Raw genomic sequence first — 20,872 nt, forward strand, 5'->3', positions numbered from 1 at the left:
ATATTGAAAAAGCAGCATGCCTTTAGCATTTTTCAACGATTAAAAAAGACGTTTCTTCAAAGTGGAGAAACGGGGAGCGCTCAGAAAAGGCCATGGGTGTCTACTGGTGTATAACGTTTGTTATATACCTCACTTAAGAAATCCAGCCATCTGATTGGTCGAATTGCATTCATAAACTTCAACTGTTCCTGTAAAATTCCCGGTAACCATGCATAAAACATTTAATATTTTTAATAACCATGGTTATTAAAAAAATAGGTCAGCCTCCATGGTTACCCCATAGGTTTACATGTTAAAAAATGGTTTGAGCGATCGAGGATACCGTATGTGTGCGAAGGATTGGTCGGTAATTTCAATACAATTGAATCTCGATCGATCTTACCGACAATTTTATCTTGCACTGTTGACATGAAGACGAAAATAAACTTCCAAAAACAAAAAAACAACATCTGCCGATAGATCTTGATTTAAGTTCGTGCCAATATGCATTGCAAAAGTAAAAGAAGGGTGCTTTTGCGAAGCATTCATCACGCCGAAGCCGGTTTCAATCCATTTTAATGTATATATTGTACAAAACTGCCAAGCATGTGAACAGTGCGCGATGGCAGAGTGGTGTAAGGCGTTGGTGTAAGATTCATCACTCATTGTACGCAAGAGTTCGACTCTCACCTTCGACAAAAAAAAAAAGTATTTTTTATTTTTTATTTTTTAGTCTATTTTTTTTCGGCATATAAAAGTATTAATGACTGCTTTAATATTCGAGAAATAGTTGTTTTCATACGCTCTCGGGAAGGTTACAATTGGGCTATTCCCCTCGGCAAGCCTCGGGGAATAGCACAATTCTAACCTTCCCTTGAGCGTAATAAAACAACTATTTCTCTCAAAGCAGTCATTAATACTATACTGTTAACCGGGGACTTCGGTCGTCGTCGAAACACGCCACACCTTATGACCATCTGAATTCAGTGTTAACCATAATTTTCCGGTTTGATATTTATAAAGACTAAGTTAAATACGCGTTTCACCGCGTTGCGCTCAATTGCCATTCATAAACACTATATACAACAAAAATACCGCGGCGGGTTTTTTCTTTCTTCCAGCGGTTAACCATGTCATATTTAAACCAGCCTTTCAGCATGCTTAGACCGGGTCAAAACATATACTAAGGTAGGTACGCTCTGTATGACAACCAGTCTCAGAGTCCAGAAACTTTGGTTTTCTTCGGACAGAACAGAGACCGCAGCAATTCCATGATGAAGACCAGTATCTCCATCAGTGATATGAAAGACATTCCGACGTAAAGACCCATCAATCCACCCACACCACCGAAAAGAGCTTCCACCTGTCAAGAGACAAATTGATAAAAAAAAGGAAGAATAATAGTAATTCATAATGGTAATGATCATATTCATTTGGTCTTAGTTACCATGTTTAGCCACAGTAGCCACAATACTGTTCTTCATGTGGGCCCTGCAATTATCATTACCTATTCACACATGGGTGTAGGGTGGCAAAATGTGAATTAATGTCTTGTCTAAGGTCACTAGGGCTGGGCTTGAAACTACACCCCTTGGATTGAGAGCCAAGTAAATGAACCACTATACCACGACTGCTCATTATGTGGTCCCTGCAATTATAACCCAGCATTGCTAGGTTCCCAATTCATACGAATGGGTCTAGACTCTAGAGGAATACAGGGGGCCTCTTTGCCATACGTTCCGTAAGACCTATACTAGAGCAGCATCAATACGTAGGTGTTCCCCTCTGATTTGAACCCTATTCGGTGTGTCCATTACTAGTTGTGAGAATAATGTTGCCTCGTTGATTAGGAAAGACAAAGTGAGTGATATGTACTACGTCTAGGCATTTTATTAATAACTAATTTTAATGAAAAATTCACATTGATATTATGTTCCCGCTTTCGACATAGACAACACATGAACATTTTTTTTTTTCGAAAGTGGTTCGTTCGTTCGTGTCTCCTTAGATCAAGATTGGTATCGTGATCTTCGGAGTAGTTGCTACAACCGACCGTCTTCAGACACGTTGGCCCTTGATGCGAGATAGGACTCTTCAAAAGTGGTGAGATGGCCCAATGGTTAAAGGGTTTGTATTCTAAGAGGAAGGTCCCAAGTTCAAAAACAAACTGATGCCCTGATATCCTTGAACAAGGCATCCCTATTTAATACCAAAATCGTCGGATAGAACCGTATATTCCCTGGTTGCAATATATAAGCATTTAAGCCCATCGGCTTCCTAGCAAGTTACAGACATCATTCAATAGCAAGTTTACTGTGGCAGTGAAAGAGACTGACTCAAAGATTTATTTCATTAAATGCATATCTGCGGCAAAATATGTGAATCTAAATGGAATGAAATACACAAACATGAAAATACTCTATTTGTTACAAAATAATAAAGCAAAATGGTTACACTTTATGGTTTCGCAATACTATGAGGACTAAAAGAGCAAAAACATTGAAATTTCAATGTAAAAAGTTTTCTTTTGTCAAAAGTGAAGTTTATACTCATGAAGTGAGTATTAGGAAAAAACAGTAGAAGACTTTTATGTTCTTATTTTGTTTACATACCGTAATCAATGGAGATTCTTGAACCTCTTCGAAATTGAGTTCTTCAAAGAACACCCTAAGTCGGACGAGGTTGTTTCTGTCAAAAGTTAAAATAGCAAAGACACAGTGATGGAAATGTACATATTGATAGTGTCGTAATAATGAATGTCGACTTTTGATAAGATAAGTCGGAGATAAAGTTAATGCCAATATGAATTTGAACTATATACATTGTAAAGTAGGAATCAATGTCTAGTTCGGTTTGACTTAGTTTTGAAATCTCCTAAAAAAGTATAAATAATGCTTTATGATTTTGTTTTTGTTTTTGTTTTATTTTAACTTTTGGCAAAACTGATGCCGGAAATTCTGCGTACCAGTAATTGATTCTGGGTACTCCGTGATATGTTCTCATTATCATTGATGATGTTGCCTAAATAAGATGCAATGCAAGTTGTAGGGAATGATAACCACTCTAAGAAACATAATTAACAATATACGTTAAACTACCGGAAAATAGCATGAAAGTGATACTCCCTCGGCAACTTTAAACTGTCAAAACAAACCTTATTTCTAGAAATTTCATTTTCTGCCCTTTCATATGACACCTAAATCAGGAGAAATGAGCCAGGAATAACAAAGTTCTGTTTTTTAAAGTAATGCTTGCATTTCACCATAATTTTATCAAACGAATCCGTTCCATTGGCTGATTGCCCTTACAACAAACAAAGAAGACGAAAGACTTCATGCATTGCTGATTGTCAACTAAACGGACTTAAGGTTTGTTGATACGGCAGGCAGCCAGTGAAAACGAATTCGTTTGAAAAACTATGGAAACTCAGGCATTACTTTAAACAAACGGAACTTTGTTATTCCTGGCTTATTTTTCCTGATTGAGGTGTCATATGAAAGGGCAGAAAATTAACTTTTTACAAATGTTTTTTTTTCTTTGAAATTCAGAAACCATTCGCCAATCGACTTTTGGGTCTTTTGTCAATTATTTTTAATTACTCATGCGTGAAATATGCGTTGCATGAAATGAAAGAGGACGATCTAAGCTTTACAGATATGCGTCATTTGTTAATTATAATTGTGATAGAGTTATGATAAAACATCGATAACTCTCGGTTTCGTTTCTCTGGGACGCACTGTATATATATATATATATATATATATATATATATATATATATATTTGGAACTTTGTTCGTTAAACGTTTGAGGCACTGTACAGTATATTAATCGTTGACGTTAGAACTTATTCGAGTTAGAGTTAGATGAATGTTGATTCATTAGGAACCTCAAGACAGGAGCAAATAAAGGTGAGTTATTCTGCATGATTATACATTTCTTATGTAGGATATAAATCAAATATACACTGCCTTCTTTTCGAGGTACTGGTAAAAACTATGGGCCTCGGTGACTCGACCAGTACTATTCGGGTCACCTCTCACCAATAGTATTATCCAGAACCTCTCAAGACAGTGTATATTTGTATGGTAACGTACCTCGACTGCTCAGCATTGGTAAGAATTTTAGCTGCTTTTGCGCTGATATTCGCCAGCCTGTGGTACATATGAGCCTGTAAGACATACATGTAAACAGAAAGAAAGGTTTCTTATCGACTATTCCCAAAAAGGAATAAATCCTGCAACTACCATGTTTACAGTTTATCAAAAGCCGCAGTCACGAATTGAACGTGAAGGGTCAACCTTTTGCTGCCTGAATCTCTCTTGTGTTATTTGTTGCAATTTCTTTTTTTTAATTTAATGGTGTAATTAATATCATAACAAGATTTGAAGCTACTCGATTGCTCATCAATGGTATATACAAATCGGCATCCTATAAGGCGCTGTTTTGAGAGATCACCCGACCAACAATCTAGTCGTCTTTCCTTAATTTTCTTTATTGTGTCGGTCTCATGAACTTTCGGTCTTACTTATAGATGACCACGAATTTTTGTTCGACCATTATCATGTTTGGTGCGGGCGAAGGGATTCCCCCCTCCCACTCACCATACCCTTTATAATATAGAATTGTGTCATTGGGAAAATCGAAATGTAGGGGAGAGATCTTAATCATGCATGAGCCTACCTCGTATCTTACACCTGGCCATCGTGATGTTGATATTGTCGGGTTAAACAAAGTTTCACTGTAGGAAGAAAAAAAAAGATATTGAGACTTGAGAGACACAATCACGACTGCTTTTGAAAAATGACACTTGTGAATCCCATATTGAAATGTGTGAACTCGACAACGAGGTATTATGTAATCTGACAATTGGTATTGCTTTTGCGCTTGTGTTGTTTCCATTTATAGTATACATCTTATTGGGGGAAATGGTTTGATGCCCTTTGTCTACAACGATCTTTTTTTTGGGGGGGGGGGGTGGGGAGGGGCAAATCGAATGTGCATTTTTAGTGGAACAAAAATAAGTTTTTTTTTCATTTTGACCACAAAAAAATGAAATAAATTAAAAATCTGGTGCATCAAAGGCCTTGCTAGCTGTTGAGGCAATCATACGTCAATAAATTGGCGCTCCGCTTACAACGACTAAAAATTTGAGGAACCAAATAAATGGGATTGATTAGGATGAAAGTTTGGAACGTATCACGCAGACAACTGTGAGCGAAATTTCTCTATTTACCTTGTCAAAATTGGGTACTGCCACCTACAAATTGAGTAGACGTTGATAACATTATCTTGTAGGAAATTTTTTTTTCTCCTGATTTTGTGCCGATTAAAAATTCAGAACTTAAAGGGATAGTTGAGTTCTGTTGCAGAGGGCGCTACACAAAATAATTTTGTCGTGAGATAATGAAAAACTGAGTGTCAAATTTGAACATAATATTTAAATGACAACATCATCTTTGTTTGATCAAAATCGGTTCAGAGATGGCTGAAATATAACAATTTCTAATACTTGTGTACCACAACAAATATTAGATATTTTGAAAAATTTGAAAAAACCGTTGAAAAAACGAAATAACGCCTTTTACGTCGTATTTCAGCCAATGTCGATGTTGGCTTTTTTGTTGGCATTTTCGTGTTGCTTATCTGATGCACAACCAGCCGGCCCATGTAGTGTTATTTTTAATTAAATAATTAATTAACGGTCACCATGTTTTTTTTACGTGGAGCTGAATTGGTATGATCGTATTGGCTAAATTTCACACATTTCGGGATCTAAAATTACCTTCATAACTAAAAGGGCACTAGAAATGTCATAGATAAGAATAAGAGCAATAACCATACACTTTGAAGGCATGTGCGGTCTGAAAACAGGACTCAACTTGATCCACTCCTAGGAGACTTGCACTTGCATTAGCTAGTTTCTTATAATATTTAATTACATGCACTGTAAATCGCAAACCGTTTCTCACCTGCAAGGGTTGGAACATTGGCATCCAAGGTTGTTTTTCAGAAACTCTCTTAAAACAAGTGACCTGCATTTTACTGTAACAAAATGAATGAATAAAAAAAGTACTTGTAATTGTATCAAGCACTGATTATCATTATCTAACAAGTAAAACAAAATGTGTGTGTGTGGGTGTGTGTGTATAGAGGGGGGGGGGGGGGGTCTTCCTCAAAAATCCCGTAGGCTATCAAATTTCCATTCTTAATATCCTACTCCTTATGTCCAGGAACTTACCATTGTTCAATATCATCAGTGTAGCCCCACAAAGATGCAACAGAAGAAGCTCATTAAGTTAAACCTTCTTTCGTAAATAGTATTGTGTAACTAACATTTTTTTCTTCAAACAGCGCTTGTTAGAGCTTTAGTCCCGGAGCTAATGTTGCGACGCTGTAAATAGTAACTTTAAAAAGTTTAAATTCCAAAGTTCAGCTTTGAGAAAACATTTAGTAGTGTCGTAGGTTCGGTCCCGGTACGGCACTAATGTCCTTGAGCAAGGCATCGTAATAGTATCCAGTGATTGGGGTAATAATACTTTGGTCGGTTACGTTCGAAATCGTTGTTATTATAATTATCATTATGATTATCATTTTTACAGCTGTTATTATTGTGATGATGATGATGATGATTATTATTTTTTGATTATTAATATTATTATTACTATTATTATTATTATTATTATTAATAGTATCATTAATATTATTAATATCATTATTAATATCATTATTATCATAATGATTATTAATATCATGCTAATCAATATTATAATCATTATTATTATTTTTATCAGTATCATCATTATTACTACTATTATTATCATTATCTATATTATTATTGTACCTTGCTCTTTGTCGATGGCCCCACACATGTCTCCATCGATGAGGATGTCGGTTATGCAGGAACAGTTCTGTTTCATGATCTTTTGAAGGCAAAGCTTCATACAGGATCGCCGGTTGAAGTCGTATTTCTCGGGTTCGTAGTACTCTGATGACTCGTCACTCTTGCAGTCACCGAACGGCTTGGGCAGTCGGGTGATTGTTGTCTAATGGAGGAAAAGATAGACATTGAGCTTGTCGAACTAGACATCGTATTTGCACTTCTTTTGAATGCAGAAGAGTGAACATTAACTCCGAAATTGGTAGGCGTACCAGTAATGCTGGGTATTAATTAGTGCAGGGCCCACAAGAAGAGCAGAGGTAGTAGTAGTAGTAGTAGTAGTAGTAGTAGTAGTAGTAGTACAATTATTATGATTAGTATTGGTAAGCAAAACGTCATAATACCTTCTTTAGCCCGATGGAAGTGGCGATTCCAGGCGCTGCCATAAAGCCGTCGTCTTCAGGGAACGCGTGTATGCGGGGGTCGTTGATGGCGACTTTGACACCAGAATCCGGGCTGAGAATACCGATGTATTCGGGCTGCTCCACCATCAATGTCAGATGAAGGCCTGGGTTATAAGATAAGAGGAGAGCATCAAACACCTGCACCAAACTATAATTTGTCTATATAATTGTTTTACAAACGGCGCCTCATACCAAACACGAGCGCAAGGACTTTCGAAAATCAACATATGCAATTTCAATCACATCGTGCATGACCTACAATTATAAGTGAAATGGGCAAAACATATATAACAGAATACCATATTACATTATTAGAACAAGCCTACATTTCTGGGAAGTCTTTGCAATTGCGTTTTCAGCAGTACTGAAATTTTGTTGATGAAAATGATGATTCGATTCAATTATATATTTCAAAAAAAATATATATGTATATAATCATATATGTTTATCCACTGTTGAATGCACGAATAGAACTTACTGGGCCTAAACATACTTTTGACTGAAACCATGCCAAGGGAAATTCAGGAATACAACCCTGATAACATTGTTATTCTTTCTGGTATGCTTTGGGTACAATGGTCACTTCAGTATAATCACGTTTTCAGTGACCTTGTAATATATTCCATGGTTGCATATTCTGGAAGAATTTCAATAGAACAGAAAATTCTGACATGTTTTGATTCTCTAAAAAGTATGAAAGAAGAAAAAAGAATTTCTGTCACAGCTCGAGGACTCTTATCAGTTCGTGGGTTGCATAATTGTGATTGAAAACAATTTATATGTTATCCCTAGTTTCATTTTATTGTTGAAAACTATAACTAAACGTCAACCTTGTACTGGCTTATACTGACAATAAGCTATACAAAGTCAATGACTTTTCCTTACGTGTCCTTTTCGTTTGACTGCTTTATTATAATCCCATAAGCTCGATTCCATAATAGTATACAGTGTGTATCTATATTCATATTGTTGACATTTCTTTTATTCTCGAAACAAGATGAAAACAAAAACAAACATTTCTATCACAATTTCACGACTCTTTTCAAATCGTGGGTTGCAACCGTTGCATTATGATCGAAAACAGATATAGCGTTCGACTAGTTTTGTTTTCAATTGTTGAAAACTACAACCAAAAGTCAACCTTGAACTGACTTAAACTGATAATAAGCTATATAAATATTATGAATATGGTGTCATTGGGCAGAAAACAAGTTAATCTTCATCATGAAATAGATTGGTTATGAATTGGTATCATATTGGTTATGAATTTTAGATCAGGAGCTACAAGAGTTGGGTACACTTTTTGTATACGCACTGAAACGCACAATTTGTACTCACGAAATATTGCCGAAACGGATATTTCAACAAAACTATTCCTTCGGCAACACTCCGTATATATTCGCATATATAGTTATATTTGATTCAATGATGTTATTGTTTTCCGAAGAGGAACAGAAGTCGTCGCAAGAATTTTCCGATTGAAACTAACATGCTTTAATTTCTTTATCCATCCGAATGTTCGTTTTGTTACGAAGAGTATTAATATAGGATTTATTGAAATCAAATAAAAGCACTTCAAAAAAATGAGAATAAACGGTCCGAATACTGCCACCTGTCCTTGGTATAATATAAAATATAAAATATAAGTCAAGTATACATAATAGAATGGCATCAACGAAAACATAAATAAGTTACATAACTGAGTTAAAATATCCTGTAAACACTATCACCACTGAATATTGCAAAAAAGACATATAAACCCTAACATCGACAATAGAGGACTCTCGAGCTGTGCAATAACTAAATCAGGCACAAACCGAGAGTCAACAACAAACAAATCCTTCACAATTTAAGAAGATGCAGGGGTTTTAAAATATTAACGATTAAAGACAAAGAGAGAGAGAGAGATGGACAGGCAGAGAGATAGAGAGAGAGAGAGACAGAGAGAGAGAGACAGAGAGACAGAGAGACAGAGAGACAGAGAGAGAGGGGGGGGGAAAGGGGTGGGGGTAGAGATGGAGAAGACAGTCAGTGAGGCAGACAAAGATAAGGAGCCGTGCTGCCGAAAGACAGAAGGTGATACTAGATAGACTGCCAAAATAAAGAAGAAATTTGCTTTCCTTCAGTTATAATTAGAAGCATTTATGGTCTTGGCAAATACATACCGTATTGACTGCCAGTCCGCGTAGTATTGATGGTTGTACTTCTGTTCAGTTTATGTGCGTTGTTAAACACGAAACAGTTTCCGTAGTTGACATTTTGAATGACTGTGAAATTTCTAAAAATGGCGGAAGAAAAACAAAAAGAAATATACGGTATTTTGTGAAGAGGTCATTCAGCAAGTCCTAAAAAATTCACTTAAATTCAGATTATTCAGTTCAATTCAATTCTACAGAAGAGGCAAATCATGACTTGAAAATGGGGAATAACGCACATTGTATGTAGAACCATCAACGGTAAATGCGAGGCAGTGTTTACAAAAGACATGGCGAAACTTGTGCTTAGTCAACTTGATGTCCCTTTTATATTTTTGAAAAATAATGCTGTGGGTCAATTTTCATCAAATCCCTGCTCACTGACTGTGGAATGCTTTCCGTTTTTTAAATATTTGTCGTTTTCCAGATTTTTTTTCTGACTGTTAGTCGATAGTCATGAATTTCTTCAAATAGAACATAAATACTTTTTAAACAGCACAAGTTTTTAGAAATCTATTACTTGATCTTCATGAAGTGTGCAATCAATAATTACGTCAAGTATTGTTTGCTGCTGTCTTCCCTAGCAGGATCAAGAGAATTTGACTAATTTTCTAATAGACGATCGTTAATTAATCAACATTTGCCACTCTTCACCAAGGTGTAAATGGGTACCCTGTAAAGACGGCTAAATATTGGACTTCTTTGCAATGACCGGGGTAATAACGCTGGTGCGCCTATTAAAACAAGTGCACTTTTTTCTGAGAAGCCACCAACCATAGCATTACACATGACGAGTAAAATGCACGCAAATGCAGCTAGGATCATTAAATTACTATGCAATTCGACATCTCAACCCCCCCCCTCGATTTTTTTTGACAGTCTAAACAGTCCTACCCGGTTCGGTCAGCAGCCAATGTCGGAGATAGGGAATACATCTTCCCTGTCACTTTTTTTCTTCTCCTTGGGTGGGGCGACCCCTTTGTCCTCCTTGGCTCGCTAGAGAATGCATGAAGGATATTAGCTACGCCATTATTAATCACTCACTTGTAACTACACGGCTGGGTATCAAAGGTGCATTGCAGAATGAAATCTTTTGCCTGATGTCCGTATTTCTTCAGCTCTTCCTCCGTCGGTCTGACTACGGCCTGGAAATCGCTAAAGTCGCTTGCCGTGGAACTCTCGTAGAATCTCTCCCAATCATTCGGGTCTTCTATGCTGTCCCATGTATCGTAATTGTAGTCATAATCTGGGCAAACAAATAAAGAGTGGACGAGTGGAAACAAAAGGAATAATGACATCATTGTTTAAGAATGTACGATACAGTTCAGTCCAGTTAAATTTGTCTGGGTTTATTTACCATCTTGTACTGAATTCATTCGAAATATTCATTCTCTATGTAATACATCATGTTAAAGACATTCACTAAGATATGAATACGATTCTCTCACTTTGATACAATTACAGTCTAACATAGCTTTATTTCTCAATAAAATCGTATCGTCAAAATTGAGTGGTTCCAGATAGGAAGGGGGGTGGTTCTCATTAGAATTTGTCTTGATGACCGAAATCTTGACAAAACAGGAAGTAAATACTATAGGGTATACTCATGCTTAGAGAGTTTAAGTTCAGCCCTCATGAAGAGTACTCAGCTTTTCACAGAGTGCAATGACAAGGGATATGATGGAAGTCAGAATGTATGTTAATATAAAGAGACAAAACACTAAACTGTAAGAATTGTCGCTGCTAACTGCACGACGACGACGACGACGACCAGGTTGAGGAGTGGTTGAGGGGTCACCCCCTGGCGAACTGGGAGACGCATCATCGCTACTGAAGAACCAATCGTAGTCGGAATCGTCGTGGCCGATTCCGTCGATGTCACTAGCCTTGTCCAAATCGGCTAGGGCTTCGAACCTGGTCCCTACACAAGATATAAAGATTTTTTTTAAATCATAGTTGATAATCCTATAAGTGAACAGTTACGGTTTAAAGGTTCAATAAAAATTATACATAAGTATTGAATATTTTTAAAGATCAACTGCATAAGGGGATCGAGGTACTTCAATATGGCCCCGGCTCTGCTAGGCTACCTACCAGTACTTATTTAAACCTTGATGGAAAGTGGCAAATGTAGATTAATATATTGCCACAGGAAAATAGTCATACAGCGGGACTCGAATCGCGATCCCTGCGATCCACAGTCTGACGACGTATCCACTAGCAAAAGATACCTCTAGTCAGTGATTTCTGACTTATCTAATTATTTTTCCCATGTGTAATAACGTCAACGTATCAATATCCATTTAAGGATTAAATTTAAATGTCATATGCTTCATGGTTGTGTAGTCATGTATCGAAATCTGTAGGTTCTGTGTCTGGTGTTTGTGGTTTTTATTTTTTTTAAATATTATTTGATAATACAGTAGGCTTGCGGGTGCACCATGTGAGAGAGAGGGAGGATTGAGAAGTCCTGAAAAGGACTTTCGGTAATCTTTCTTGAGGGTTTGTAGTCCTGAAAAGGACTGTTGGTATAGTCTTGAAAAGACTGTTGGTTATCTTTCTTAGCTTATAGTTCTAAGGAGAACTATAGCGCTTGGAGAGGATGAGTGGCGGGAGTGGCTCATTATTTGATAATGTTTCTCAGTCAATTATTATAAAAAATATTCCTGATAATGAATGGGAAAAAAAAAATCAACAAAAAACGGGCTATAAAAAGGAGAAAATGTATTAGAAATTAAAAGGTCTACCGTTCAGTTGTGATCTTCTCATCATGTTCAGGTTACAGATCGTGACGGACGGGAATTCGAGCTTCGATTTGGTGACGAGCGAGATTTTGGTCGTAGTCGGCCGACCAATGAAGGAGATGACGAGCTTCGAGCCCTGGTAAAGAAGTGCAGCCATGAGTCCTACTGTGACAAGGCACCAAAACAGCCGGGAAATCGACGAGCGAGACGAATTCAGGACTCGCGGTATCCCATGGGTGGACGCGTTGTCGACGAAATCTTCGACGATTGTTTTGGTGCCAGATTTTGGGACGTCGTCGTCGTCGTTGTCATAGTCGGACATCTTTTGTGAGATCGTGTTAGGGCCGTTGCTGATTGGTAGAGTGTTCATGGCGACGTTTTCTTTCCTGTACATGCCGGAAGCAAAGAACAAAAGTGAGCAACTAAAGTTGAAGACTATGACTTTGTGTCTTCCAAATGTGTCGTCTTTTCAAAATGAGTATCCCGTCACTTTCCTCATGTTCTGGCACTTTTTTTAGGCGGCCGGCCGGGAGGGTCAGATATTCTCTAGGAATACCTAATTCCTTAATAAAAAAACACACATTCGTTCTAGGTTCCTCCTACCTTTCTTCCAGTCTTTTAGCCACTCTGCGGATGTTCTGTAGAACAAGCCATAACGAGTGTATGCGTGCGCGCGCGTCTATGTATGGCCACCGGTGTGGGCAAGGGCGCGTGCGTATATGTGTGAGCGTGGGTACGTGCGTGCATGCGTGGGTGTGTGTGCGTGCGTGCGTGTTTGTGTGTAGGTGGGTTGTTTCATACGTGTACCAACTATCAATAAGATATGATTGGAGACCGACAATTCAATTTCTGGTCTGAAAGACCCGACTCGGTATTGAAGCTGAGTGCTTCAGAGTCTGTTCGAAGGCTGATATACCGCTTATCAACTCATATCAGTCATCAGACGACATTTTACCGTTCCCGAAAATAGACAAAATTAAAAGGGCACACGTACAAAAGAATCCTTTTTAAACAGACTATTGCATTTACATACGAAAATTACATTGTTTCAAAGGTAGGCCTACATATCGAAATCTTTAAAAAAAAAAATAGTTTTAGGAATTTTTTAAAAAGTAGTAACAAAATAAGCTATGGTTTGATTCACTGGGTCCCAATTTATGGTATCTTTTCCCAGCTTGTAGATTGAATGTCAGAAACTTGTTAAACACACATACATTTTTATACTTTTGCAGTGTTATTCCACTACAGGTCTTCATATTTTCCTTTAAGTGGGTTGTCGATTCTCCTCTTGGGCTAGAAAATCGTATTTTCCCTTCCCACAATTTTTTTTTTGGAGACTTTGACACGTCTGATGTTTTTAGATGTGACCAGGGTATTTTCAATAACACAAAATTCCAAACACGTTTAATGCGATAAAATCGATATTCGTATTTTGATATGAAGTCTTCATCATATTTCCGCTTCGAGACAACTCATTGCTGCTAGAGGGACAAAGACGACGTCAGATCCTGCAACGACAATACGATCAGTTTTGATGCATTACGTGTTGTGTATACACGGATACACCAAAACATAATCTCCAGAGATGATATCGAGAACTGATATCACACAAAAGAATTTTAACCTTGTCTATAAAATAGGATATTTTTACGGGTATCCTATTGGGTGAAAAGTTGTCACCGTGACACTTAACAATTTGTTATATGAAATGTGAAATATGTTAGTAAGTATCCTATTGGCTGAAAATCTGTCACATGACACTCAACACATTATGTGCACGGGACCCAAGTCCAAACCCAAGTCCAAAGCCAAGGAGCAAGGAGCAGATCAGAAATACCCTCAATTTTTTATATATGATAATTATTACATGCATTTCGTTGTTCAATGTTACATGAATGATATTCAGCTCCCATACAGACCTCCCATAATGCCATTCTATTTCAACGTCAGCCTATCGCCTCGGTGAAAAAGAACATCACTCGGGAAATGTTGAATTTGTCTGCGCTTGACGATATTTCACATTCATAACAGATGATTGAATGAGAGTGTAGGCCGTACCAGAGAGAAGGCTTTAATAAAATGGGGGAGGGGGGGCGTAACCAAAGATAGATGTGCGTAAAGAGGTGTTGGAATCTTCAAGCCAATCAGTGAAGAAAACAAAATATAAACAGATTTGGCAACTCTCGTGGAAGTAAATGCACTACAAAAGGAAAATGAAGAATTCCCCGCTGTTAACCTCATTTATTAATTTTTGGTAAAGGTTGAACATGATATCTTTGCCCAGGATCCTTCTCTATACCAAATACTAACCCTAAACCTAAACCCAACGAAAAATCCAATCCCAATCTTAATCTTTAAAAATAAACTTTTTAACGAAATAAAAACCCGGACGCCGGAATCACCCAATGTATCCTTAACATGCTTCAAGATAAAGGTGAGTTCTGGTTAAAAAAAGGAAAGGAAAATAATTCTTACAGAATTAAACAAAACTTACAAATAAATGTCATTTACCAAACAATTTTGGTAGAAAATGTATACTGGCTGAGTAATGAGCATAGAAAGATTAGAAATTCAAGGTAAGTAGCCCCGACACCATTTGTGTAGTCCCATATACATCTTTCTGTGTACACTGCTTGTTACTTTACCAAGACTGGGCCAAATTTATTATTATTTTGATGACTCCAGAACTTTGCAGTACACACCAATACTTACATGCTACATGATCAACTTTTTCTGATCCATTCCACACCTTTTCTTTCAAAATGCAATCGGATGACCAGAACTCACATTTATCTTTAATAACCAACTACATGTACTTATACGACACTCTTTTCATAAGGTTGTTAGTAAGTAATAAGACATATCCATGGAAATGAAACCGATATACTCCATTATCATGTCATTAGATAAGGTGCATGTACATCTTTTAAATAAGTGACACAATTATGGCAAAGCCATTTTCTAATTACAAACATACACTATTAGAGGCTTGTAGGGATTGACAGTTGTGACATCCGTTGCTATGGAAACAAGGTGTAAATACATCAATTCCGTAAATACAATACATCATCAAGAGACATGCATCATGACACAATCATGACAAAACAGTGATCTGAATGGAAATAAAAGGTAATTTCCATGCTTTATAAGGCAAGAAAGAAAATAAATCATCCTACTTCCGGTAAATAAAAATGCTGAAACGTACATAGAAACATCAGCATCCTAATGAGTTTTTGCATCGTGAACTTCTCTGAATTAAAACAGTCATGGCAATTTATCTTTATTAAGACGAATAAACTATTTTATAGACCCGAGAGAGAGAGGGAGAGAGAGAGAGAGAGAGAGAGAGAGAGAGAGAAGTGTGTGTGAGAGAGAGAGAGAGAGAGAGAGAGAGAGAGAGAGAGAGAGAAACATTATTGTCATCTCATTTCTAATAATTGACATTATTTCCATGGAAAACTAACTTAATTCTTTTTCAATATAAAGCCTTTATTCGATGATTTATCATGGTATTTCAGAGAATGCTAGCGATTTTTGTGTGTGGATGGAAATGAAAAGTAATTATTTACACGTTGTAGGCTTCTTTGAAACGATAATTATTTGTTGGGGTTACACCTAGACCTATGGAGATGGGGAGAGAGAGAGAGAGAGAGTCATCTCATTTCTGATAATTGAAAGTGCTGACATCACCATGACAATATGAATTACATCCGATAAGCCATTTTTCATGACATTATGAGAAATTTAATTAGATGAGGTGCATGTACATCTTTTAAATCTCATCTCTTTTTGAAGAACTGGTAGGCCTTGGACGATAGGGTAACTATTCCCAGTTCTGCTAATTGAAAAATGGTGCTAGTGTCATGTAAATATTTGACTTGAAATAAAAATAAATTCTACACTAATTGTTGGCCTGAAGAGAGGTGGCTCAAGTCATCCCATTTCTAATAGCATAAAATGATGACATTTCCACAGAATTGTAATTTACATGCTATAAATCCACGTTTCATTAAGTAAAATGAGTGAAAAATCATGAAAAGCTATTTTCATGGAAGCAAACACCTATTTTTCACAGCTTCCAGACTAATCGAGATGGGTGGAGAGAGAGTAAGAGAGAGAGAGAGAGAGAGAGAGAGATAGAGTAAGAGAGAGAGAGAAAGAGAGGAGGAGGAGAGAGAGAGAGAGAAAGCGTAAACTGTAAGAGGACACAAAAGGAGTCAACAGAGAGAGATATATGTCAATATATTTTACATCCTATGAGCCATATTCATGACAGTGATAATAAAAAAACAACTATTACAAGTTGTCTTCACGAAAACAATCTATTTTCCAATAATTGACAATGACGAAATTGCCTATATATTTTATCCCTTTTCATGAAAATTAGGACCATGATGACAAGTCATTTGAAACGAAGTAAAAACTAATATAGGCCGAGAAGAGTGTCGATTATCACATTGTAAATAATTATTAATGTTGGTGTTTCCATAGAACCAGTTCTATAAACAAATAAATTCATTATATATAATGAATATAATGAATAATTGAAAATTATAAAATTGCCTATTATCACTTTTCATAGAAATTAGGACCATGGTGACAAGTCATTAGTAACGAAGTAAAAACTGATATAGGCCGAGGAGAGTGTCGCTTTTCACATTATAAATAATTATTTATGTTGGCGTTTCCATAGAGCCATTACTATAAACAGATAAATGCATTAGATATAACAGCCTCCTGCCAAATTTAAGGGAAATTGACACAAATACGACTTTTGCATGAAAGGCCATCGGATGTGGACTAAAAAGAGCATCAATTACTCTTTAGATCTAATAAGTGGAGGGCCAAGGTCTGAAAAAGGGGTTCGCCTGCCACAACCACACATACTACTAAATGGCGAATCACTATTGTCAATTTAATATACCGAGATACTGGCCAAAATTGGAGGGACAAAAATATCTACGTCAAACACTTTATCGGCTCAAAATTTATATTTCACACACTACATCACTCAATGAAATTGATACCTACTTAAAGGTATTTCAATCATGGTGATTGGAGGTTTAACGTAAAAGTTATCTTTAAAACTCGATTTAACACACCAAACACGTCCTCAATTCACCAATACACGAATGGAGACACAGTTTATACACATGCAGATGGGCAAAGATGCCGTTTTTGTGGAAATCAAATCAACAACTTTGGGTTGCTATAACTTTTCATCGAAGAAAGAAAAGAGCCTCTCCTGCGCCCATGATTTTGTCTTTGTACATAAGGTGCAAGGACTTTCGAGTCTGTAATTTATAACATGAACATTGTTAGGTTTTAATCAAAAGTTTCTTTTATATTGTATTATATGTATACATAAATATAATCCTGCTGCACATCACTAAACATAGACGTATATGGGCACAATAACTCGAGGGGGATTCTTAAATCACGTTTTTCAGGTGGGCTGTATAACGTACAGACCACCTTATAATTTCGTTAGAATTGCCTTTATTTATTTATTTATTTATTATTATATATTTTTCTTATTTCTAACCACTTTTTTGTTGGCAAGATAACTTGGAAATGGCTCAATCAAATGCCTTGAAATTTGGCACACATATGTATAGGCATATGTACAAAGCACAATAACGTTTTCAACGTTGACCTTCACTGATGACGTCATCTAGGCGCCATTTTGTAAAATTTTACGAAAATCAACTCATGATCATATCTTCATAACCAAAAGGCATTTCTCATTCATATTTATCATGATCAAGGTCAATATCCGTCCGGTCAATTTGAGGTCAAATAACGCGCGCGTGCGCGTATGTCCGCGCGTCAATGCGCGCGCAAAATTTTGAAATGCTCAAAATCGTCTCAAAATCATTTTGCATACGTTTTAGGCCATTCTAAGCATTTTATAAAAAATCGCGCACGCGCGCATGCGCGCGCGTTTTCGCGCGTAAAACTATTACACAACATAGAATCGCCATTTTTTTCTTTAATAATATTGCACCTATTTTTACAAACGAATTGATACAAAGTTTATTTCTTTATGACTATTAATAACGGAATGATCAACCGTTTAACATAAATTTCTGTGCGCGCGAGCTCTTGTAATACATAGCATATATGGGCAAAAACATGCCTATACAAAATCCATTGTGGCTCTTTAGGATGCAAGGTGACCCCAATTTGTTTTTAATATCCTGATAAATTATAAGTCGGAGATATGATTTCATTTCTCATTTGGCCATTAAGTGTATCGTGACATCATCATGTTGGCCTTGGAACTCAAAATACGAATTTGCATATTATGAAGTCAGCATATTTATGGAAAATTGATTGTATCTCTGTAAATATTGATCGATTTTCTTCCAAATTTTGATATGTTCTAGCTGAGACAATTTTCTACAAATGCAGTTTCAATCATTCATCATTTTGATAAAGGCATCAGTCACTTTTTCACATTTTGCGTGTATTTTCTATGGGACATGATTTTTTCTCAAAACTTGATTCTACATTCCCATCTTTCGCGAGCAATATCTACGTTGTTTTAGTTTCGTTTTCGCTGAACTTCGAGTATGTTGTAGCTGAGACGAAAAGCTATCTCAAATGAACCCTTTATTTTCTCTCAATTTTTTGTTGGATCAGCCCACCTATACTTGTTCCAAACAAGTATTACAAATCTAGTTTTCTTTGTTGTGACCCAAGGTAATTTGAGATAGGAAATAAAAAAGTAAAATTAGATCCTCTCGATGGCAGATCTACGAATATGAAATGGCCTTGCACGCCTTTGCACGTGAAAAATTTGAGATTCATGAGTTTACTTTTTTATTCTAATGATGATTTCTCTTGTACAAATTCGAAAATCAGCATTTTCTTAATACTATGTTTATGCTATTCATGTTTATGTGTTAAGATGTTGCATATTGATTGACTTATTTTAAAAAGGTTAATTATAAAATGTACGTTTGAATATTACTGTGTAGATGTAATGTGAGTTAAAAAAAGTAGTCTTTTCCCCAATTATAGCACACGTATGTGACACATCAAGACAGGGGCTGGAAAAGTCCGTACTCCCTCCTTTTGCAATCTAATGACATAACTTAAGTCCGTACTCCCTCCTTTTGCAATCTAATGACATAACTTAAGTCCCCCCCCCCCCCCCCCCCCCCTGTGACTCCGTTTCGACGGTGAAGGCACCCCGAAATGTGAAGAAATAAAAATTATCTCATTCTATTGCGCCCCCTTTAACAGTGAGTTTCGGGTGAGTTTAAAGTGCAAAACCCTGGATCCAACTAAAGATAAAGATAAAGGCCTAAATTGAGACCAAGTCTGGAAATATAACGGGGGAAAGCGTTATCCTATCCTTCGTTTTTTTTTATACTGACAATTTTTTTCGAAAAGCCTTTATCGTTATGTCAAGGTATAATTATAGAAAAAGCACAATTATTTGAATTCATTTTTTGGTCGATTTATTTGGTAGGCCTTTGACGTCCGGTACAGTTTATAGATAAGCACGAAAGCAAAATTATTCGATGTCATGGTCGTTTTGCGAATTGTCCTCAACAGGTAAAAATCAATAGTTTAGTGGTTTGTCTAATAAGAGAAAACCTGTTCGATGCTGCAATCATTTTTCATTTTAATTAAACGACCAAATATAAGTAAATCTAGAAAACAAAATGCTTGTCCGGAAATTAAACGCAGTGTTATCTTGTCCGTGTATTCTACAATTTTGAAGAGCTTTTGTGGCTAATTGGTCTATAAAAGATCAAATAAAAGATACAGAGTAAGGAGGAAAAAAAGCTGTCACGGGTTTGGGTCAATTTGTGAGATATAAACCGGATAAAAAGTCTAACAAGCTATTGTTCATACAAATATAAGATAGAGCCCGTTTGATCTTTACAATCGAGCCATACCCACTTTTAATTAAACAGTGAGGTATTTGATTGTATCGACAGCATATCTGGAGATAATGTCTTGAATACAGTACCGTCTTGTCTCCCTCCCCTCATTTTGTTGTAGCTAATAAGAGCCCGATCGCAACTACTTACACACACAAAATCAACTCATGGGCATTTTCCCCACCCTATTTCCCATTTTCTATGCCTATTATAAAATTGCAATGCTCGGCAAAAGGTGATGGACTAGGCTATGTTGTTTTTTTTCTCGAAAGTTGCTGCGATTGTGTTTTTTTTTTTATCACTGTTCTTTATTCCTTTTTTCTGATGAAAAGAATTTTCATAAGCTTCTGTGATTGGGTGACTTCCAACTGAGTTATGAAATAAAGTATAATAAGCTTAAAGCCAGGGATGAAGATGTCTTAACATATACATATAAAAGCCAATTAAGTCATCATTTAATGCACATGAGAAGGAGAGAGAGAGAGAGAGGGAAAAGAGAAAGGAGGAGAGAGAGAGAGAGAGAGAGAGAGCGAGAGAGATCTTCCCGATCCCTTGATGCCGCCTGAAACGATAAAGTAACACCAAACAATGAGCTTATTGTCGCTAGATTATCTATGACTAAAACCTTGACGTTTAAAGAGCATGCATGTAGAGCACACAGTGGATTTCTTGTTCATATTTTGGACAGACAAAACTGTCTGGTCGAGACCAATG

General features: G+C 36.7%; 1 protein-coding gene across 1 annotated transcript; it reads right to left on the bottom strand.

Annotated features, from left to right (window-relative positions):
* Nucleotides 1–909: 909 nt before the first annotated feature.
* LOC100891272 (degenerin deg-1) lies at nt 910–12,738 on the bottom strand. Its single transcript, XM_030977359.1, has 11 exons — nt 12,264–12,738; nt 11,243–11,437; nt 10,561–10,762; nt 9,487–9,599; nt 7,262–7,425; nt 6,822–7,023; nt 5,950–6,022; nt 4,661–4,718; nt 4,075–4,148; nt 2,592–2,667; nt 910–1,342 (listed from the first exon to the last, which is right to left on the bottom strand). Exons 1-11 carry the CDS (start codon nt 12,652–12,654, stop codon nt 1,196–1,198), a joined length of 1,695 nt encoding a protein of 564 aa, XP_030833219.1. The 5' UTR covers nt 12,655–12,738; the 3' UTR covers nt 910–1,195.
* Nucleotides 12,739–20,872: the final 8,134 nt, after the last annotated feature.

This window comes from Strongylocentrotus purpuratus, unplaced genomic scaffold, assembly GCF_000002235.5.
Source record: "Strongylocentrotus purpuratus isolate Spur 01 unplaced genomic scaffold, Spur_5.0 spur5_scaffold_9, whole genome shotgun sequence".
In the NCBI taxonomy this organism is placed as follows: domain Eukaryota; kingdom Metazoa; phylum Echinodermata; class Echinoidea; order Camarodonta; family Strongylocentrotidae; genus Strongylocentrotus; species Strongylocentrotus purpuratus.